Here is a 20,334-nt window from a genome sequence, read left to right on the forward strand (position 1 = left end):
TATGTGGTGTATTTTGCTTGGATGATGAAATGGAAACCTGAGAGTAAGGAAGAGGCTGACAGAAACCCCCATCTTTGAGAGGAATGAGTCAGGGAGCCGCTGCAAGGATGAAGATAGGGTGCAGGGAGGGGTGCGAGAAAGATGTGCAACGGGGTGTTTAAGAGGCAAGATATTTACTGTATACATAGGGCAGAGAGACCTTCTGAATGTCTGTTTAATTAAAAACTCCATTAATCAAGCTAAGTCTTACATACAATTCTTTACATCTGACTACTACTGTACATTATTTGAATATTGATATTGTCCTTCTGAAACCTGCAGTAAAGGACCCCTGCTCAGAGAGAAATGGAGGCTGTGCACACATTTGTACGAGTGATGCTGGGCAGGTGCAATGCGACTGCAGGCCGGGGTACAGACTCTCTAGCGACAGGAAAGGCTGTGAAGGTAAGAGTCCAGAAAACCCAGGACAGCCAACTATTTCCTTTTTCTAGGTGATGATTTCTAGATATCCTTTCCAACTATATTTCTAGATGATGAAAGTGAAATCTTCTAAATGTGCATTTCTATCAGATATTCACTAAGATAGAAGTCACCAACTTTATCTGCATACTGTAGATGTGGCAGAAGTGTTTTAGGTACCACAAGGTCAAGGTAAATAAATCTCCATGGCCAGATGGCATCTTACCACTTGGTCTCAAGAAAACAAGAGATGTTATTCAGAAGCCATTGAAACAATCTTAAGACAGGGGTCATACCCAGGCAATAGAGAATAGCTAATGTGTTAGCCATCTATAGGAAGGTTGACATAAGTCATTATAGACCACTAAATCTTACAATTAAGGTTATGGAAATAATTATTGGACCTCAACTAGAATATCACCGGCAGTATGTGGAAATAATATCCTAGGGAATAGACAACATGGATTTAGAAAATTTAGGTCTTGCCTAACCAACTTACTAGATTATTTTGAATAAGTAGCAATGAACCCACACAAAGCATAAGTACAGTTTGTACTGTATGTGTACGTACTGTACTGTATGTCTATTTAGATTTGCTCAAGGACTTTGTTGAAGTTCCCCATTCAGGGGCATTCAGGCATATACAGTATATGTATGTACATTTGGATTGAGCAGTGGTTAACAATAGAAAATGGAGTACAGATGACGGGTGAGTGTTCAAATTGGGGTGATGTAATTAGTGGAATACTACAGGGATATGTACTTGGACCGCTGTATTCCTGATTTATATCTGAGATCTAGATTTTGGTATAGTTAGAACTTTTTAAAATTTTAAAACAAATAATGTGTAATGCAGACAAGTGCAGGGTATGTGTGCACTTAAATATAAAAAAAATTCTAAATACAAAATAGGAATCAAGATTACAAGGTGACCTGATACAAGTATTTAAATACTTGCTAAGGCCATTCATAAAACCAGCATGGTGGATTTCTGGGAAGTGCATTTAAAAATATGAATATATAGAACTGTGGGAGTGTGGAGCAAGCTACCCAGCCATGTGGATGAAGCTGATACCTTGGCTTTCTTCAGGAAACAGCTGGATGAGGTATTTGGATCAATTAACCACTGAATGGCATCCTCTTGTTTTTAACCTTTCTTATGTTCTTAAAAATGTTTCAATGTCTTTTCTATCTTATTTTTGTGAACTCTTTCTGGTCTTTTCAGACATCGACGAGTGCAGCTCGGGGCTGGATCAGTGTTCTCATCGCTGTGTTAACATCATGGGCTCGTTCAGCTGTGTCTGCAACCCTGGATTTGAGTTGGGAGCCAATGGGAAACAGTGTTATCGTGAGTGTGAAGACTTATCAAAATTAGGCTCAGTAACAGTGAATGAGATACAGCGTTATGACTTTCAGGGATTAAGAGTATTTTAACATACAAACATGCAATTAGAAAATAAGAGTAATTGGGGCTATATTATTTGCTGACGCTAATTATATTTCCCCAAACGGGATGATGGATCTGAGCCACCAAGCTGTGCCATTTTTCGGTTATGGTTGTAAATGGGGAATTGAGAAGCAGTTAATTCTGCACTTAAAGACAAAATACAGCTGCTGAGCCTTATTCAGTCCCTAAATCAATTAAGGAATGTGAATTCCAAATTCATAAACCTAAATTAAAATAAAACTAAAATAGGTGATAAATTCATTTATACGGAGAGATGTGTTTTTTTCATTTCCGACTCTCATTGCCTTCAGGCATTGAAATGGAGATAGTCAATAGCTGTGAGAAGGACAATGGAGGATGCTCTCATCACTGTGAGCACACTACCAACGGGCCTCTCTGCTCCTGTAACCAGGGGTACCAGCTCGACGACGACAGAAAGAGCTGTATAGGTAAGCATATCCCGTTTTAATATGAAATTGCTGATAAATACAAAATACAATTTTCAGATCTGATGCTTGCTCAATCATCCATTTAAATACTTTTCACTTTTCTTAATGGAATATAGTGTAGTTTGGGGCCTTCAGTAAATATATACTGTATGTACAGGTAAGTTAACTACCAGTACACTGGTAACTGAAATTGTTCTTTGCAGACTATTCATAACTCATCCCCTCATCCAAAATTAAGGTTAACATTTGTTCTTTCTCTTAAGGGGATATGAAAAGTGTTTCATTTCCTTCTACCTTAACGGTATCAAAAGTAGAAACCTTTCTTCACAAACGTGATAACAGGAGAAGTCAAAATAGCAGAATGATAGCTTTTTTGCCCTCTGGGACTTCACTGTGCTTGCATGCTTGGTGTTCAGCGCCGGTCGGCTTTTCAGGGTGAAAACAAACATTTGCCCACTGAATGGCAGTGGTGGAGCCCTTGTCATCAACAGCATCCTGCTCCCTTCTCTTAGACAGTGATGAGTGTGAGAGTGGAAAGGCCTGCTGTAACCATTTCTGCAACAACTATCCGGGAGGCTATGAGTGCAGCTGTAAGGCAGGTTACAGACTGAGTCCTGACGGCTGCAGCTGTGAGGGTAAGTAGAACCCCGCAGGCCTGCAAATTCTGGGGTATCGCTGTTCAATTGCACAGCAAACCCTGTTAAATTTATTAGATGCTACATGCTATGCCAGAAAATACTATGCATGCAAAATAAAACAGTTAAAAAAGAAATGACAGAGTCCAGTTAACTGTACAGACGGTAGAACAATCATTAGTTTATTAAAGTTTCTTAAGTCTGCTTTTGGATATTTTCCTCACATAAGTTTATTGTATTGTTATTAATATTAGAGGTCCAGACCCATGTGATCTAATAAGCCCAAAAATGTAGTGAAGTCAGACTTTATATGGCATGTTTTTCTCAGTCTGGAACATTGTCATGTTTTTCCTCGAGGAAGTCATAAATCTAGAAAGGTTTCTATACTCGTGGTGCCTTGTATAAAGGAAAGTACAATTCGGTCCTCTGTTTTTAGACGTGGATGAATGTTTGGCCGAGAGCGCTGGCTGTGATCACATCTGTATCAATTCCCTGGGATCCTTTGAGTGCTCCTGTCAGGGGGGATTCCAACTGGATTTTGACAGGAGGTCATGCATCCGTAAGAACCGCTGTTCCTCAAGAGTGGGAGTGTAAAGGGGAGATCAACAGAGAACGGTAGAGATGCAGTTTTGTTGTGGGACCTATCGTTCAGATTATAACACATGAACAGTTTTGCACTGTATGCAATACTCATGCTTTGTATTCACCTGCTAAAAGTATAGTGGAATATTTACCCAAAATCAAAGACAGATCAAATATAATTAGCCCTGAAATAAGCTGTTCAGAGTTCATTTTATCCTTCCCTACCAAAAGACTAGAGTATTAGATTAGAGTGCTTCCACAGAAGTAACTCATTCATTTCAAAATTGTGGTAATGGCCTCATAAAGTAATATATCTCATTATTCCTGAGGACTGGGAAGCAGTTCATGTCTTCACCTCAGTGGTACGGAAAACAAAGCTTTCAGGTCACAAGTGGAAACTTAATGGAAGTGCATTTACTGAGAACATGAGGAACATCTTCATGTGAATGGTTGTGGGAATATGGAACAAACCTCATAATCTGGCATCTTTTAAGAAATGGCTGGATGAGATGCTTGGATCCATTAGCTACTACCTACCATATGGCCTGTATGGACTGAATGGCCTCTTGACTGCAACTGTTCTTATGCTGGTAGATTGAATATCAGCAATGCACTACCATGTGTTTTCATCTATGTGTTTTTCAGATTCACAGCACACTCTGTTCATTAAAATAAACGAACCAGCAAAATAAATGTTGAGCTTTCTAGTAGGATTACAAGGGATAAAGGGAAGATGCTTCTAGCTGCACATGGCTCCCACACTGTGATGCGTGCCTAACAACAGCTGTCTGTCTCCAGCACTTTACGATGATGACTTAGAGGAAGAGGAGGAGGACCTGGAGGTGGTGCGCTTGCCTGATCTGCTGTTTCGCCGGGCCCCCCAGCTCCTGCACTACACTGCTGCTCTGCGCTCCCCCTATGACTACGAAGAGGAAGGGGATGTCAGGGGAGAACTGTCTCTCGTCAGCAAAATTGGTAGCAGAACCGTTTCTTTAGATGTCACAGGATTACAAACTCGGCTCCACTGCTGTGCTTTAGCAGGTGTAGAGGAGGCAACATTTTTCCACTACTGAGAGGCTGGAGGCCAGGTTCAATAGTGGTAGAACAGAATGGATTTGAATACACACCAGTAGTCCTGGAATTGCAAGGGAACTTTTTAGGGGTTAATCCATGCGTGTCAGGCAAAATGTCAAGGACACCATTTTTCATCTCCTTTACTGTACCTGCTTTTCAGTAATTTACTTAGTCTTCTTGTAGTCAATGGATATAATCCTTTTGAAACAAAACATGTTGTGTTCTGTAGCAAATTTTTTATTTAGTGGTATGGGAAAATCATGCAAACCTTTGAGATAGTTGCCCCTATTTATACCCTCTGCATTTCATATCACCCTGTAGGTTTTCATCTGGAACAGCAATGTGTCTTTTCTGTATATCAACAACTTATAAAATGACCTTTACATATTTCCAGTTTCATTGCTTTTCCAACACTTGGTTACACTATGTCCAGAATATAAAATTACTATGAAGGCATTTGTGATGGAGTATAACTGTGCCTTTCATGTAAGAGCAGTGACTGTGTTTAAAAAGGGTTTTCAATGTATTCTAGTATGCCTCGATAGTACCTTTGGAGATGACTGCAGTTTGAGCTGTGAGGACTGTGCCAACAATGCCGTCTGTAGTGCAGACAGAGACAGGTGTGACTGCCTTCCAGGATGGACTGGACTTATCTGCAATGAAAGTAAGCACTTCATGTATAAAAGGGTTGTAAACACCACTGTAAGAATAGCAACTGTGTGTGATAAGCCAAGGGTGTCCTTTTTCATACCTAGAATTATAACGCCACAAAAATTATATATCTAGAACACACATATATAAGGGAAATGTTTGAGAACTCAGGAAAAGAAGAGAGAATGTTCATAAAAAACAGAAAAACAAACAAGTCATATCCTGAACTTCCTGTCAAATACCTTAGGTCATGTTCATTGTAAAACGTCATCTAATTATGTGGAACAACATCTTCCCTTGTGTCATTAATTACTTTTTCCCCCCTAAATCGCTTCCCACACTAATGTAGAATATTTCAGAGACTTGTGCATTTCAGTTTTTTTGAACCAATAGCATGGTATAACAATATGAAGCATTTTCATATTAGGCAATTTGAGGAAGAGAGAAACCTTCTCTCTTCAAACCTTCTCTCTGTAACGATCCCAACAACTTGTCTTTGCTTTAACCAGGGACTTAATCTTGTGATTGATTCGGTCATTTTCTTTATTTGGGAAAATTAAGTTCATTGTTGAACTTGAACAGAACACAGTTATCCATAGAACAAAAACTTACCAATTGCTTGGAACATGACATGCAGTTTTGCATATTAAATCAAAGAGCTTTTGTTAAAAAGAGACACATTGATTAATTAGCTGCAGTAACATAAACTATTGCCAGTAGTAGAATTGTGGAAATATGCACATTTTGCTATTCAAAAGTCCTACCAGTTTCACATCTGAATAAATTTGCTCATACAATTAATGAAGTAATGTTGTACACTTTTCCTGTGGAGCAGATAAAAGAGGGGAAAGAGAACGTTTTAAGTTCTAAAATAGAATTAACACTCATAAAAAGATTATTACAGGCCTCTCTACAGAATTTAAAATAAAAACACAGTCTGATATTGTTTCCTTCTCACACATATGGACTGGGTTAGTTGTAATTGGTTTTATGACTGTGCCAATACACTTAAGCTTTCAAACTCAAATACTCAGAGATTAATCTAATCCAGAAAAGGGAGGGAAAGACTTATGTTCACACAAGTAACTTACAGTATCTACTGAGACCAAAGAACAGTAGTCTCTGATCTAAAGGTTCCTTCAAAAGTCCAAATAATATGGTTATGATAAATAGTCGCTGATCTCACTAGCACTGGGATAAATTTTCAGCCAATGGTAACAATGTATGGGCCATGTTTAATGTCACATTTTAGATGTACTCAGAAATTTCTTTGTACTCAGAAAAGTCCTCTGATAAAACTAAAGGGTAGCAGAAGAGTAGTACAGTTTGCTGTTTTGCATTAGACAAAATTATGGACATGAATCACGGGACCTCAAAGTCTCTAGGTACAGCATATAGTCTTGAAAGCCAGACACACTCCTTTTCACGAAGGGTCAAAGAGTTGTACATGTGTTTGAAGCAGACAACCTGTTATCTTAGTTACCAAATGGGTAGCCAAGTGGCCTTCTTTTTATTATATGTTTTTAAGGAAATTATGAATCCATCCATCCATTTTCTAGCCACTTTATCCAGTATAGAGAGGCTGGGGAGCTGTAGCCCATGCCAGCAAGCCACCGGTACAAGGCAGGAAACACCCTGGATGGGACAACACTCTGTTGCAGGGCAGACACAAACACACCCATCAATTTTACTGAAGCCAATTAACCTGCCAGCATGTCCTTGGACTGTGGGAGGAAATCAGCACAAAGTGGAAATCCACATGAGAACACACAAACTTCACACAGAGCCCAGGAACTGAATTGAACCCAGGGATCCAGCACTGCAAGGCAACAATGCTAACCATTGCTGTCACGGATGTCGGAAGGGACGAACCGTGGAATGGCAGGAGAGAGAAAAGACCCTATGCGTAGCTGCGAGACGGGGGTTAGCCCGGGCTCAGCTGCTCAGGGAATGCCGTATAGAAACCTATGCCCTCAGGTAGCGGACGTGGGGCGACCTGGTGCTAGGCGGATCTCAGGAAATCCGAACGTCAATACTGAGCGAAGGCAGAATGAAAGACCCGGAAATATACAGCCCCAGAGAGAGAAAAACACCGGAAGGACAGCAGAGAATTGGAAATGAGAGACAGGACAGAGAAGGAGCACCCTCTGGCTACTGAGGGCGTGACACATTGCAAGCTCTGCAGCATAACATGTCACCCGTTTTATGAGTCTTTTTGGATTCATTCATTAAGTAAATAAGACTAATGCACTAGTGTCTTCTAGAAATTCAAAAATGGAAGAAAAAAATCAGTAAAAGACCTGCTTCCTTCCCAGACCTCAGATTCTGTTTAAGTCAGCTCACAGCTGGAAAGTGTAAAAATGTTACTGAACTTTTCCAATGACGCTGCAGGATACTTAACATCTACAGTAGTTCATGTCTTCCTTTTCACCCAGCGTGTCCACAGGGAACCTTTGGGAAGGGCTGTAACAGCATCTGTAGATGCCAGAATGGAGGGTCCTGTGACTCTGTGACAGGAAAATGCCGCTGTCCCCCAGGAGTTCATGGAGAGTTCTGTCAGGATGGTAAGAACCTTTTCCCCTCTTAGTCACATGGAGGATTTGTTTAAGCCAGTAGGCTGAAAGGCAATTCCAGTACAACTCTACCACTCATAGGAATCACTGTGATATATTTTTGCCATTTCTTTAGATATCACACATCGCAGCTGCATATACAGTATTACTGACATAGCTTTGAGATATTGACCTCCAGCTTGCAATCAGTTGCCATTAGTATAAGTATACAGTAAGTGCTTGTGTCATGTCTTTTGTACACATTTGTAGTTTTTGGTAACATTTAACTTGTTCCACCCAACGGTGGGCAGTCAAGATTTTTTTAAAAGTTTTGGCTTTAAAAACTGTGTATACATTTGTAATTCAACAAAAACAGGATATCATTGGAAGGAGGTGAATAGAAATCATTAAAGTATGGCCCAGGTAACATAAAATGAAAGTAAGAAGTTTTATTGTTAATGTTAGAATAATATAACATACTTTTATTATTATTGTAACGCTTACGGCCGACAGGCGCTGTGTAAGAGCCGGCGTACCAGAGCGGGTGACGTCACCGCCCTTCCCTGTGATAGCACGACCACAGCTACTGGGCTGTAGAGAGATCTCTCTTTAGCTCACGGGGCTAGGTCGCTGCAGAGAGACGCAGAAGTCCCGGGTTTGAGCCTCCAGTCGGGATGGGGCCGACCAGATGCGGCAAGGGCGCCCGCCTGAGCCCCCGTTGCGTTACATTGGTGTCAGAAGCGGGGCGGGATAGCCCTTCGCCGGGGACGGCGATTTAAGCGGGGGAGAGTGTAACGCTTACGGCCGACAGGCGCTGTGTAAGAGCCGGCGTACCAGAGCGGGTGACGTCACCGCCCTTCCCTGTGATAGCACGACCACAGCTACTGGGCTGTAGAGAGATCTCTCTTTAGCTCACGGGGCTAGGTCGCTGCAGAGAGACGCGGAAGTCCCGGGTTCGAGCCCCGGACGGTGCAGGGGCCGACCAGATGCGGCAAGGGCGCCCGCCTGAGCCCCCGTTGCGTTACATTATGTTGATAATAATTGATAATGATTGAGTATCAGGAATTTTTAATGAAGCATCTAATACTTCTAACAGTTCACTTAAACTTAAGAAATGAGAAGGTGACTTTGAGTTTGAAATCTGAAGCGTGTAAAATTCAGTAGTTTAATATCCTTATGAATGCGTAAGAGGGATGAAGTATGTGGAGCGTGCTTGGCGTGACTTGGCTAGCTGAGGGAATGGCAGCCTAGCCGAGAGGGTGCAGGACAGATATGTGAAAGGCAGTCCTGGGTGCAAAACTTTCCGCAGGCAAGTGGATGTGTGTGAGATTAGGATCTAACCTTCCTCCCGGACTTCTGTTATAGCCATCATCTGTTAGAAGTAGCATTTGAATTCTGAGCTGAGTGGTTTTTCACTGTGTTTGTTAGGCTGCCCCAAGGGCTTTTATGGAAAAAGCTGTGACAGAAGGTGCAACTGTCCCAACAACGGCTATTGCCACAGGCTCTATGGTGCTTGTCTCTGCGACCCTGGGCTTTACGGACTCTTCTGCCACTTGCGTAAGTAGCCGAGTCCGCTGCATTACAGACACTTGTGGAAAACAAGCAGTCTATGAACGTTATGGTTGACTGTAACATACAGTATTGTGGTTGGGTATGAGACTGTGGGTGACGCTAAGGTTGGGTGGGAGATATTGTGGAATTCCTGCAGTAAAATGTGACCAAGTCTGAATACAATGTACAGTATTTACACCTTTGATTAAACACCATATGGTACTCTTGTGTGTGTGCGCCATGAATCTGCCCTCTTGCTGGCCACAGCGTGTCCCAGATGGGCCTACGGAGCTGGCTGCTCGGAGGAATGTGACTGTGTGGTGGAGAACTCCCAGGGATGTGACGCCCGAAATGGGTCTTGTACCTGCAGGCCTGGTTTCCATGGTGACAAGTGCCAGAAAGGTACCAAATGTTTACCAAATGTTTTTCCCGTTAATTCTCAAGGCCATGTTTCCCACTGTATGACTAACCTGACTGGTGTACAGTCCAGCCATCATCACTATCAACGGCAGCTCTCGCATTATCATCACTACCATCCTAATCAAGGCGGTTTTCGACAGAGTGTGAGACGGGATTTTTTGGCGCTGGCTGCAAGCTGAGGTGCGACTGCGCCGTCGGGGTGTCGTGTGATGGTCAGACCGGGAAATGCAATCAGCGGTGTGCTCCAGGGTTTCACGGGGAGAGGTGCCAACTGTGTAAGTACCCTAACAGAGTGGAGCAAAGGAAGCAGTAGGAACTCAGGCTCTTAACAGGCGTTGCTCATCCTTACATTAGCTCTCGCTTATCGCGATTCCACTCCGAAAGCCACCCGGTGCACTTACTGGGCTTTGGAAACAAATTACAGTATACGCCCTCCAGCATTTTGGAAATGAACAAATCTCTTATTCCAATAGAATAACACAATTGTTAAATTCAAACTTCGTAATGCAATAATGAATACCGTGCAGTGTCTCAAGTCTGCAATTTTATAAAGACTGTTTCTGGCTCTAATGAAAAACCTGATCGTTTCTGGCCCTGCTTTCGAATGGAAAGTTGCATCCAGTTGAACTTTAGGGACTCCAAACTCGGAAGGGATATTTAATAGCTTTTTTTTGTTCTGGTTTTGCTATAATACCATTTCCCCAAAGTAGATCAAAGATAACATTAGGGTCTTGACTTAATGCTTTATCCAGATTGTTTTTGGAATCAGTTTTAAGGCAAACAAATCATCCATCTCTTTAAGGCAGGTTGTCAGATACAGTAAGTTTGTAAACAGTCATTCCTTTCCCCGTTTTGATACTGAAGAAAATACATACTAAATAACAGCTATTCATAATAGTTGTTTTAAGTCAGTGTATGAATACTATATAAACTTTAGCACCATATTTAGAATAATTGTTTTTGGAGTCTTTTACTCCTGTCATTTTTCTGACAGATATCAAGACTTGAAAAATTTCAAGCACAGGAGAATATTACACTGCTTAGAATTTATCTGTCCAGATTGTGCAAGCTTACGACTTTTCAAAGGGAAACTACAGCTTTTAAAATATATAGATAATATATAGATTTTTAAGTGCCTATTTTAGCAAAGGCATCTAAAGCTGAAGATCAATTAGGTTGTGAAGTAATGTATTCTCTTGTTTGGTATCTTAAGGTAATAGCCAATGGCACTTTTAGAATGTGAGATTTGCTTGTGCCTTTTAAGGCAACATGTTCTGTCAGGTGTGACTGTCTTTGCCATTTCTGCAGCCTGTGAGCTGGGAAAGTTTGGTGTGAACTGCCAAGAAGATTGTGACTGTGGTGGGGCTCCGTGTGATTCCCAGACCGGTCTGTGTGTCTGTCCTCCTGGAAAGACTGGCTCAGCCTGCGAAAAGGGTGAGGAAGACAGGAGGAAGACAGATGTTGCTTTGAAGAGATTATTAGCAATTTGTTTTGCCATTTTAGCTCTCAAGTTAATCTAATGCACTTCTTGTGTTTGCAGATGGGGTGCAGTTAAGTGTGCAGGTAATCTAAGATCTTGGATTTAGAAATAACTTAATTTAGCACATTATTTGTTTTCACTAACATTTTCCCCAGTATACTGAGAGAATATGCAGCAGCCTCATCACGATGACTGACCTTTAAAGACCTCTGCTGTTGTGTTTTTGGGTGACTCATTCACAGGAGCAGGTTACCAGCTGTCTCTGTTCTCAGCATTCGAGTTCATGTTGCTGACTTCACAACAGTACAAATTGCTAAAATAAATTCAAAATTAATCTAGAGGCTTCTGAGTGACTCAAATAGTTAAGTGGCTGGTTTGGAGAGCTGGATGAGCCCTATAATCCAGACGGTGCCGATTCGAGCCTGAGTTGTGTCACTAACTACCACTAGTACTGGCTGGCTTGCACATCTGTAAGCTTGCAATGAGAAGCACATGCTCGTCCACTCAGGGCCTCCTGTTAGGCACTATGGAGCTCACTGTATGGGTGACTGTCCAAGGCTTCGCATTGACACTCACTCTGCTGACGCACCTTCAGTGGATAATCTGGATGGGAGTATGAAATGCAGAAGTAATTCATGATTTCAAATTTAAGAAACAATGTGTCTGCTATTCAGTCTTACAAACTAAACAGACTTCAAATCCCTTGGAAGGGGACTCCTGACAGGCTCACCCAGTAAAAAGGCTCTTGCCCAGCGTAGGCTGAGCTTTGTGATTCAGGTACCTGTATTTCAGCTTAGCCATGTCACTAGCTGACTGTGACTAGGACTCCCCAAGCAGCAGGTGGGATAAGCTCAGCTCCCAGCAACAGAGCACTCCATGTGGCCTCCTGGGTGATTGCAGTGCTGTCAGTGACAGATACACCTGCAACAGGGCTTTGCCACATGTGATGTGTTACAAGACCAGTGGCGCTAAGGTGGTGGGATGGAAGAATCTGTCTGCACTTCCTTATTCACTCACTGTGTGGGCTTCATAGCTGCAAGCCGATACGTGATAAACACACAGTCATTCTAAAGTAGGAGGGAATGAAAATAATAGGCTATTCTGATTTAAAAAAAACAATCTCTTGTGAGACTTAAAGCCCAAAACTGGTCTCTCAGATAAGAAACATATACAGTAGAATCCCTCTTAGTGCTGCAGTTTTGCTCTTTTTTTCTCAAGCAGCTTTATCATCCTTAGACGCATTATTGGCTGATTTGTGAAAAGACAGAAAGCTACAGTATGTGGGCACAAATTTGAGCACTTCTGCATTTCACCTGTTTGCCAGTCGGTTTGGAAAAGATACTGTAAGCATGAGGTTGTGCTTGTAGGAGACAGAATGAGCAGACCTTTATTTTACATCATGTAGGGGTAGCCATACTAGACTTTTTAAAAAGTCAGAGCAGAGACCGCAATGTGCTGGCTTTTTACTAGTTCTTTGGTTTGTTAGTGGTTTCAAGTCACTGGGCAACATGACTTGTCTTGGGTTTTGTCCACAGCCTGTCCTGAAGGGTGGTGGGGTATAAACTGTCACTTTCCATGTGGAACCTGTGAGAATGGAGGCACTTGTAACAAAGAGACTGGAAACTGTGAGTGCCCTCCAGGGTACAGCGGAAAGTACTGTGAAAAGAGTAAGTCTTAATTAAGAATTGCCTCTGGCTCTCTTTATTTAATTCAGCAACTTACGAATATCTTCACTCTAACAGTGATTTTGGAAGTAAATTGGCTATTTTTGCTAGCAAATGTCCACACTTGCTAAAACTTTTTTTTTTGAATCAGACCACATAGAAGTAATCCGTTCAAGAAATAATAAATAATAAACACATTTTCCAGTAAAGAGATTTTTTTTTAGTTCTGCTTCCAGATGGACAGCAATGGCTTTTTATGATTTGCACAGATTCATATTAATACTCCTGCTAATTTCTGGTTGATGTTTTGTGTGTTTAAATCAACCAAATCACAGAATATGCATTATACATGTATTATTGTAAAGACATTGTATACTGTATATTAATACAAATAAAGTATGAGCTTAGAAGGCTAAAAAATGCCAGATGATAATATTTTCTTGAACTTGAACCTCAGTGACCAGTTGCATTCCATGAATACTTTTCCTGTTCAACAGCTTGTCCCAGTGGGTACTATGGGCTTGGCTGCCTGTTTCTCTGTGACTGTAATAACAACGCTGAGTGTGACCCTGTGACCGGGCAGTGTGCCTGCCCCCCGGGGTGGACTGGACATGGCTGCAAAAGACGTGAGTGTGGCAGGAAAGTCTTCTTTTTCACAGCACATTTTAATGTGAAAACCTTAAGGAAGTGTTTTGATCCACCCCTGTAGTTAAAAATTATTCAGCATGATACATCATTCCATTCGTTTTCATGAAGGAAATATCAAAGGCATTGTCCTTTGATGCGTCTTTTATAAATGATACGTTGTTAGTTTTTTATGTTGATGTTGTTTGTTTGTAAGATAAGACGTCTGAACTTGTAACACCTTTTCTAAGCCTTTTCAACACATCGCTTTCAATAACTGCTCATCCAACTTAGGGTCATAGTGGCCTAGAGCCTATCCTGGGAAGCACTGGGCTGGAGGCAGGAGACACCATGGACTCCAGTCCATTGCACATTGACACAAACACACTCACACCAACGCCAGTTTTCCTAAAAGTCAATTACCCCACCCAGCGTGTCTGTGGACTGTGGGAGGAAACCAGAGCACCCGGAGGAAACCCACACAAACATGTAGAGAACATGCAGACACCACACAGGTAGCATCTGAGGTCCAGAGTTGAACCCAGGGCCCCCAGCACTGCAAAGCAGCAATGATAACCACTGCACCACTGTGCCCTCTGTAAGCCCTTCCACCAGATGGTAAATTCAATAAAAGCTGGTACTTTTATTCCAGGGTTTTAAATCTTAGCATTTCTTTTATTTTCAGCCTGTGATCCGGGCTACTGGGGTCGACAGTGCGCTAGCCGGTGTGAGTGTGAGCACAGCGACTTGAGCTGCAGCCCAGTGACTGGACACTGCCTGTGTGAAGCCGGCTACACTGGAGCCCACTGCCAAAACAGTAAACTCTGCTCCTGAAAATTGATTCATTACGCTGTCTTCTTTGTTTATTTACAATTCAAGTTTTACACAAATGAAAGAGAATGCATAGTTTTTTTTTCTTCTAATTTAAGGGAATTACAGTTGTAATAACCACGATTCTTTATACAAATCAGCTTTAATTTTCTGCAGAACTGTTTTATTTTCTTGCTGGCAGTGTAAGCATTTCCAGTGAAAGGCTGCCATCTACAGGCATTTTGTGGAAGTTTGTGTCACAATTCCTACTCGTGAAGTGTGTTCTTTGTTTCATACTGTACTGTCGAATCTGTACTGCTTTCAGAATGTCCTGATGGTACCTACGGTCTTGGCTGTAACTTCGGCTGTCAGTGTGAGAATGGAGCTGCCTGTGATCATGTCAGTGGGGCTTGTACATGCTCGGAAGGCTGGGCTGGCACCTTCTGTGAACGGCGTAAGTTACAGAGACTCAGTGTTTACGTATCCTAGTTTTGCACATCCAACTAAACAGAAACAAAACGGAAAATTCACAGTGAAAACCTCAGCAATTTCATGACATAGTTCAGAGTTCCTGTTGGAACTTAAAATACCAAGGCAGATTAAGTGTCAAAACAACCACCCATTCCCTAACCACTTCATCCAATTCAGAGTTGTGGGCAGCCAGAGTCTATCCTGGAAAGAAACAGGCACAAGGCAGGATACACCTAGGACAGGATGCCAGTTGATCACAGCACAAACAAACACACACCAGGGCCAATTTTCCCAGAAGACAATTAACCTGCCAGTATGTCATTTGACTGTACCAGTACATCTTTTGGAGCTCCTGGAAAAAACCCACTTAAACACAGGGAGAACATACAAACTCTGTGCAGATAGCACCCCAAGTCCAGCATTGAACCCAAGACCCAGTGTTCTAAAGCAGCAATACTAACCACTGTAACGGCAAAACAACCTTAACACCAAATATCCCTAGGTAAAGTGGAACTAAAGTAAAATGTCCTTAGAAAAAAATAGCAGAGAGATTACTTGTACCCAGGACAGCCAGCTCCAGTCCTCAAGGGGCCCAGGGCTCTGTGGTTTCATTTTCATCTTAAGTACTTAAATAAAGTCAATTCACATGTCATTCTTCAGTCACAAGCAGCCATAATCTTTGAAAACCTGCTGAACGCTGGTACCTGGAGGTCCGATTTAAGTCCCCTTTCATACCATTCTGTTGGAAAGTCATGAAAAGTCAGTACCGTGTGTGATTCTGTTCACTAAATCTCCTTCTGGTCCTAATGGGAGTGTTTCAGACTCTCCTGTCACAAGTTAAGCAGTTCAAGAGGTAGCATAGCAATTTACTAATAGCGTCTGTCTGTGTGGTGCTCAGGGAGCTTATTTGAAAGATCTGGAAGCAATCTCCTAGTCTTGCCACCAGTAGGTTTCATTATATGTCTGGCACACCATGTGTCTCGAGCACTAGAAACTCATGCCGGAACTTCACATGTATTAACCAGCAATTGTCTCTGGGAACCTAGAAGACATGCGCCATTAGCAGAAAAACCTACCCTCAGGTATAAAAAGAGAATATCTGTTCTTTAAAATCTCTTTGATTTTGTAGCTGACTTTGCTAACTGGGGACATCTACAGTATGTTGAACAAAAAAGAAAAAGACACAAGGCTGCTTAAAAAGTCCTTATGAGTATACACAATTCTACACAATTCCTGTAGGGAAGATTTCTGTGAGACTCCACAGACTCCACATTCTCTATACAGTTTTATAGAGATTTCCATTACACTGTGAAACAGCAGCTATAGCAAACTATGAGAATACTGAATTGTTTCCTTAATTTTCATTCATTTTGTATTTTCCTGTTTTTAAAGGCTGATAAAAAGGCACCGTAGTGTAATGGTTGGCATTGCTGCCTTGTAGTGCTGGGGCCCTGGGTTCAATTACAGACCTGGGATGCTATCTGTGTGGAGTTTGTATGTTCTCCAAATGTTTGCAGGGGTTTCCTCTCTCTGGGTGCTCTGATTTCCTGCAAAAGTCCAAGGACATACTGGTAGGCTAATTAGCTTCTGGCAATACACTGGCCCTGGTGTGAGTGTGTCTGTGTGTGCCCTGTGATGGAATGGCGTCCCGTCCAGGGTGTACCCGGCCTTGTGCCCGTTGCTTGCTGGGATAGGCCCCACTCAATTGAGTGGTTAGAGAATGCATGGATAGATAAACAATAATAACAACGTTATTAATTTTAATTTTAATTGAAAAGTCACTATGATACATCATCGAGAGAAGATATTAAAACATTTAACTCCTGGCATAAAACACAGAAGTAAAGACAATTCTGTGACTTGCATTTTTTGTTTTTGTCTAAATAGACTAAAATAATACTGTAAATAAGACAAAAGTTCTTAATACTATATTTTATTATTTTAAGATATCTTTATTTTTTATTCAAGGAAAACTTAGTCCATATGCAAATTACCAGGTTAAGGAAGCAATTAAAATATCAAAAGACAGTGGTATCTGCAGACATAGACAAGAGCGAGATGATTCTGGTGTGCCCTCCACTGGTTCACAATATTAAAACAATTGCAAAACAGTTTTTAACATTGGACTTACTGCAGAGTGCTCATTTTTCTCAGTATCATATCAAATAGTTAAGACCCATACAATCTAAATCAAAATCTCAGTGCTGATGCAGTAGTCATAACAAATTGAAATCACAAACCGTGATTGTCTTGCTCAGTACCTTGAGGACAGAGTATGAAGAATCACTATACAATGTGCTTTTCATTTTCTTATTACACACACCATATTAAGTATATTGCATGGAGGAAATCCAAAGAGACCGGCCCCTGCAGAACAACAGAAGCATTCTGTAGGAGTGCTTCTTTGGCTTTATAATGTTCAGCTCCGTGCAGATTGCTCCCTTTATTCTTGGAAATGTTCCAGCTGTGCATCCTTTAACATGTTTAAAAAAATCTTCTACTCAAGCTGAGGTTCTGCTTTGTTTAAAGAAGAACGTTGGTATTCACATTGAAATCCATTTTGGGATGTTTTAACAAATCTAGGTGATAAAACAGATTCTTTGCATGACTTAGTCTTCTGAATATCATCTAATGTTGTTTTCAAAACTGTAAATTACATGTTTTAACACGCTGTACAAAAAACTCAACAAAATACCGCAGGATATTTGAATCCAAATCGAACTTTTTGTTACCACATTAAATAAACAATTACAAGTTTGTTTGTTTTTTACTGCTACTACACGTTTAAGGATTGCTGTGATGTAAGTCTATCCAAGGTGGGTAAACACCACAGACAGGTAGTCACTGTGGAGCGAGATTATTTGGCATTATTAAACTCACCAGGAGCTGGTGAAGACAGGAGTATTGGGGATTTTACACAGATGTTTCCTGCAGTCTTTAATGCCTCCCCACTCCACAGCTGGATGCATGACAGCATAGTTGTCTGACGCCCGTTAATGAAAACCACCGTCCAGCTGGCCATTTTACTGCAAAGCCACAATGGAGCCAACGCAGATGGTATAATAACTGTGAAAAAGCCACAACTACATCCCCACAGCAAACACAAAATCCCTGAAGTATGCAAATGATTGCAAGTGTTTGACATCCGGCAATTGAAACAAGGCGCCTTCCAGAAAGGGGAAGAGAAGGAAGTTTCGAAAGATGCCAGGTTCAGACACTCGTCTCTAAGCGCCCCTAATCTAACATGACAGGGGGGTCTGTCAGTCTTCTTGTTTTTAACCCCTCAAATAGTTTTGGTCAATTGGCAAAAACTATTTGGAACAGGAAGAATTTTAGAAGAGATAATGGTCTTCTTGACATGATACATTCGGCTTGTTGTCTTTTGACTAAAATATTTTTAACAGATGGTTTAATCCAAAGCAATTTACAAAGTGTAGGGGTGAACTATACATTATCAAGTGCTAGAAAGCCACTTTGTAAGTGACCTCTATATGACCTCAGTTTTCTCCATCCAGGAACAGAGCTCTGGATGTAAAGGTTGGATGTGCTTGAACATTGATCATATACTGTACATGTACAAAGAGGTTAGAGTGAAGAGCTCTCAGTATGCAAATTTTAAAGGAACAGGTGAGCAGTTGTTCCCAGCTCTGGTCCTGGAGAAACAACTGTGTCTGCAGGTTTTTATTCCAACTGAGTCTTACTTCTCCAGTGCTAACTGGTTTACATCATCTGCTGGCTTGTCTAGAGTTGTATCTTTCAAAATAGCCTAATTCAAGGGTATTGTTTCCAACAACAGCATAGAGGGATTTACAGTACACAGCCTCTCCTCAACTTGCTTGTTGTTATTTCTGCCTAAACAACTATCCCGGCATGCAGCAGGCTCAAGGTGGGGTACACCCTGAACAGAACGCCAGTACGTCACAGAACACACACACAGACACACACACAGGCGTGCACACTCACACCAGGACCAATTTTCCCAGAATCCTGGGCTTCTTATAATGTTGGATTTTTACTGAAGGAGAAAAGGAAACATAACCATTAGGAACAAAAGCTTTGTGTGTGGACCCTGCTTTTGTTTCGGATTGGTTTCTTAGGCCTTGATGTGAGCACAGAAGTGTCTCAGCAGGTGCCGGAATGACTTGGAATTTCAGTATCCCTTTGTTCTGTGAGAAGACATGGCACGCTGTCTCATTGCTTTGATGTGCCACTGGTTTTGTGCAGATGTGGAGTATGAGATCACTTAATTAATGCTGATGCTTTATAAATGAACTGGAAAGCAGAATGCTTTTTTAATTTTCATTTTGTAGGTGGTAGACGTGCTATCTTGGTGTTTTGTAAGCACACTGTCCTAGTCATGATCTAAGGGCTGTTTCATCCTGGTTTTCAGCATGCCCGGCTGGCTTTTATGGCCTTGACTGTCACCAGATGTGCAACTGCAGAAATGGTGCTCATTGTAGCCACATCACAGGAGCCTGCCAGTGCCCTCCTGGCTGGGTGGGAACCAAGTGTAACCAGGGTAAGGGCTTCACCTCATTAAATGTGGCATACTTTTGGAATGCTCTTCCTTTCATGCTTCGCTTTTTAAATACATTGCAAATGGTTTCAGAACAATTGTCTATGTAATTATTTAAGTCTTTTTCATTGAGGAAAACCTTTCAGGCATGGCATATTTAACCATAGGTATGCATGTATAAATATGACTCACACTGTTTGTATGAGTTTCTTACTCTAACAAATCCCTGTAAACACATGAACATAAATATGTACAGTTTACATGGACATAAATATGTGTTATGAATATGTACAGTGTATATGGACATAAACTATACAGATTTATATCGGGAAGCTGAGCTTTTCCACTTCTTAAAGAATTGAATAAAATTTGTTCGTAAATTTCTAATGTTGTACTTACCTGCATATTATCCTTACCCTGCTGTTGTGTGTTAACTATGTTAATGAAAATTGAATAGCATTTCCTGGCGTAAAATTGTTGGAGGTTTAAAGGAAACCTCTACACCCCGCAGGTGGTACGTCCTTCACAAATATGACCACCCTTAAATGAATTTGTCTGTGCAAAGCTTAATTTTTCATTTGTAAAAACAATTGTTACATAGTCATAAACAACTAAAATAATGTTTTCGTGTCTTGCCTTTCAAATCTGTTCAGTCCCTTGCATTTATGGCACTGTTCAATTATCATCCCAGCTTGCCCAAGAGGACAGTATGGTATTAACTGCAGTGAGACCTGCGATTGTCACAACGGAGCAGCCTGTGACCACATCTCTGGGCAGTGCAGCTGTGCTGCGGGCTGGACAGGAGCTACCTGTCAGCAGCGTAAGTGAATAAAAACCTTAAAAACGCTCGAAACCTTGATGGTTTGGACTAGTGCAATAACCTGCTATATTGCAATGTACAATAAGTTTGCATACATACACTAACTTTTACTAATCAGGTCTAATGCTT

At 41.3% G+C, this 20,334-nt stretch overlaps 1 protein-coding gene across 1 annotated transcript in view; it reads left to right on the top strand.

The window, feature by feature from the left end:
* Nucleotides 1-20,334, top strand: part of egfem1 (EGF-like and EMI domain containing 1) — a 96,108-nt gene that overhangs the window by 59,970 nt on the left and 15,804 nt on the right. The window contains exons 8-25 of the mRNA XM_088610704.1: nt 322-444; nt 1,685-1,807; nt 2,218-2,355; nt 2,868-2,990; nt 3,427-3,549; nt 4,371-4,547; nt 5,179-5,310; nt 7,733-7,861; nt 9,278-9,406; nt 9,668-9,802; nt 9,961-10,095; nt 11,129-11,254; nt 12,836-12,967; nt 13,462-13,590; nt 14,274-14,405; nt 14,724-14,852; nt 19,260-19,388; nt 20,077-20,205. Coding sequence (XP_088466830.1) covers nt 322-444; nt 1,685-1,807; nt 2,218-2,355; nt 2,868-2,990; nt 3,427-3,549; nt 4,371-4,547; nt 5,179-5,310; nt 7,733-7,861; nt 9,278-9,406; nt 9,668-9,802; nt 9,961-10,095; nt 11,129-11,254; nt 12,836-12,967; nt 13,462-13,590; nt 14,274-14,405; nt 14,724-14,852; nt 19,260-19,388; nt 20,077-20,205 — 2,373 coding nt within the window. The remainder of the gene's footprint in view (nt 1-321; nt 445-1,684; nt 1,808-2,217; nt 2,356-2,867; nt 2,991-3,426; nt 3,550-4,370; nt 4,548-5,178; nt 5,311-7,732; nt 7,862-9,277; nt 9,407-9,667; nt 9,803-9,960; nt 10,096-11,128; nt 11,255-12,835; nt 12,968-13,461; nt 13,591-14,273; nt 14,406-14,723; nt 14,853-19,259; nt 19,389-20,076; nt 20,206-20,334) is intronic.

This window comes from Lepisosteus platostomus, chromosome 2 (genome assembly GCF_059453375.1).
Source record: "Lepisosteus platostomus isolate fLepPlt1 chromosome 2, fLepPlt1.hap1, whole genome shotgun sequence".
Classification (NCBI taxonomy): domain Eukaryota; kingdom Metazoa; phylum Chordata; class Actinopteri; order Semionotiformes; family Lepisosteidae; genus Lepisosteus; species Lepisosteus platostomus.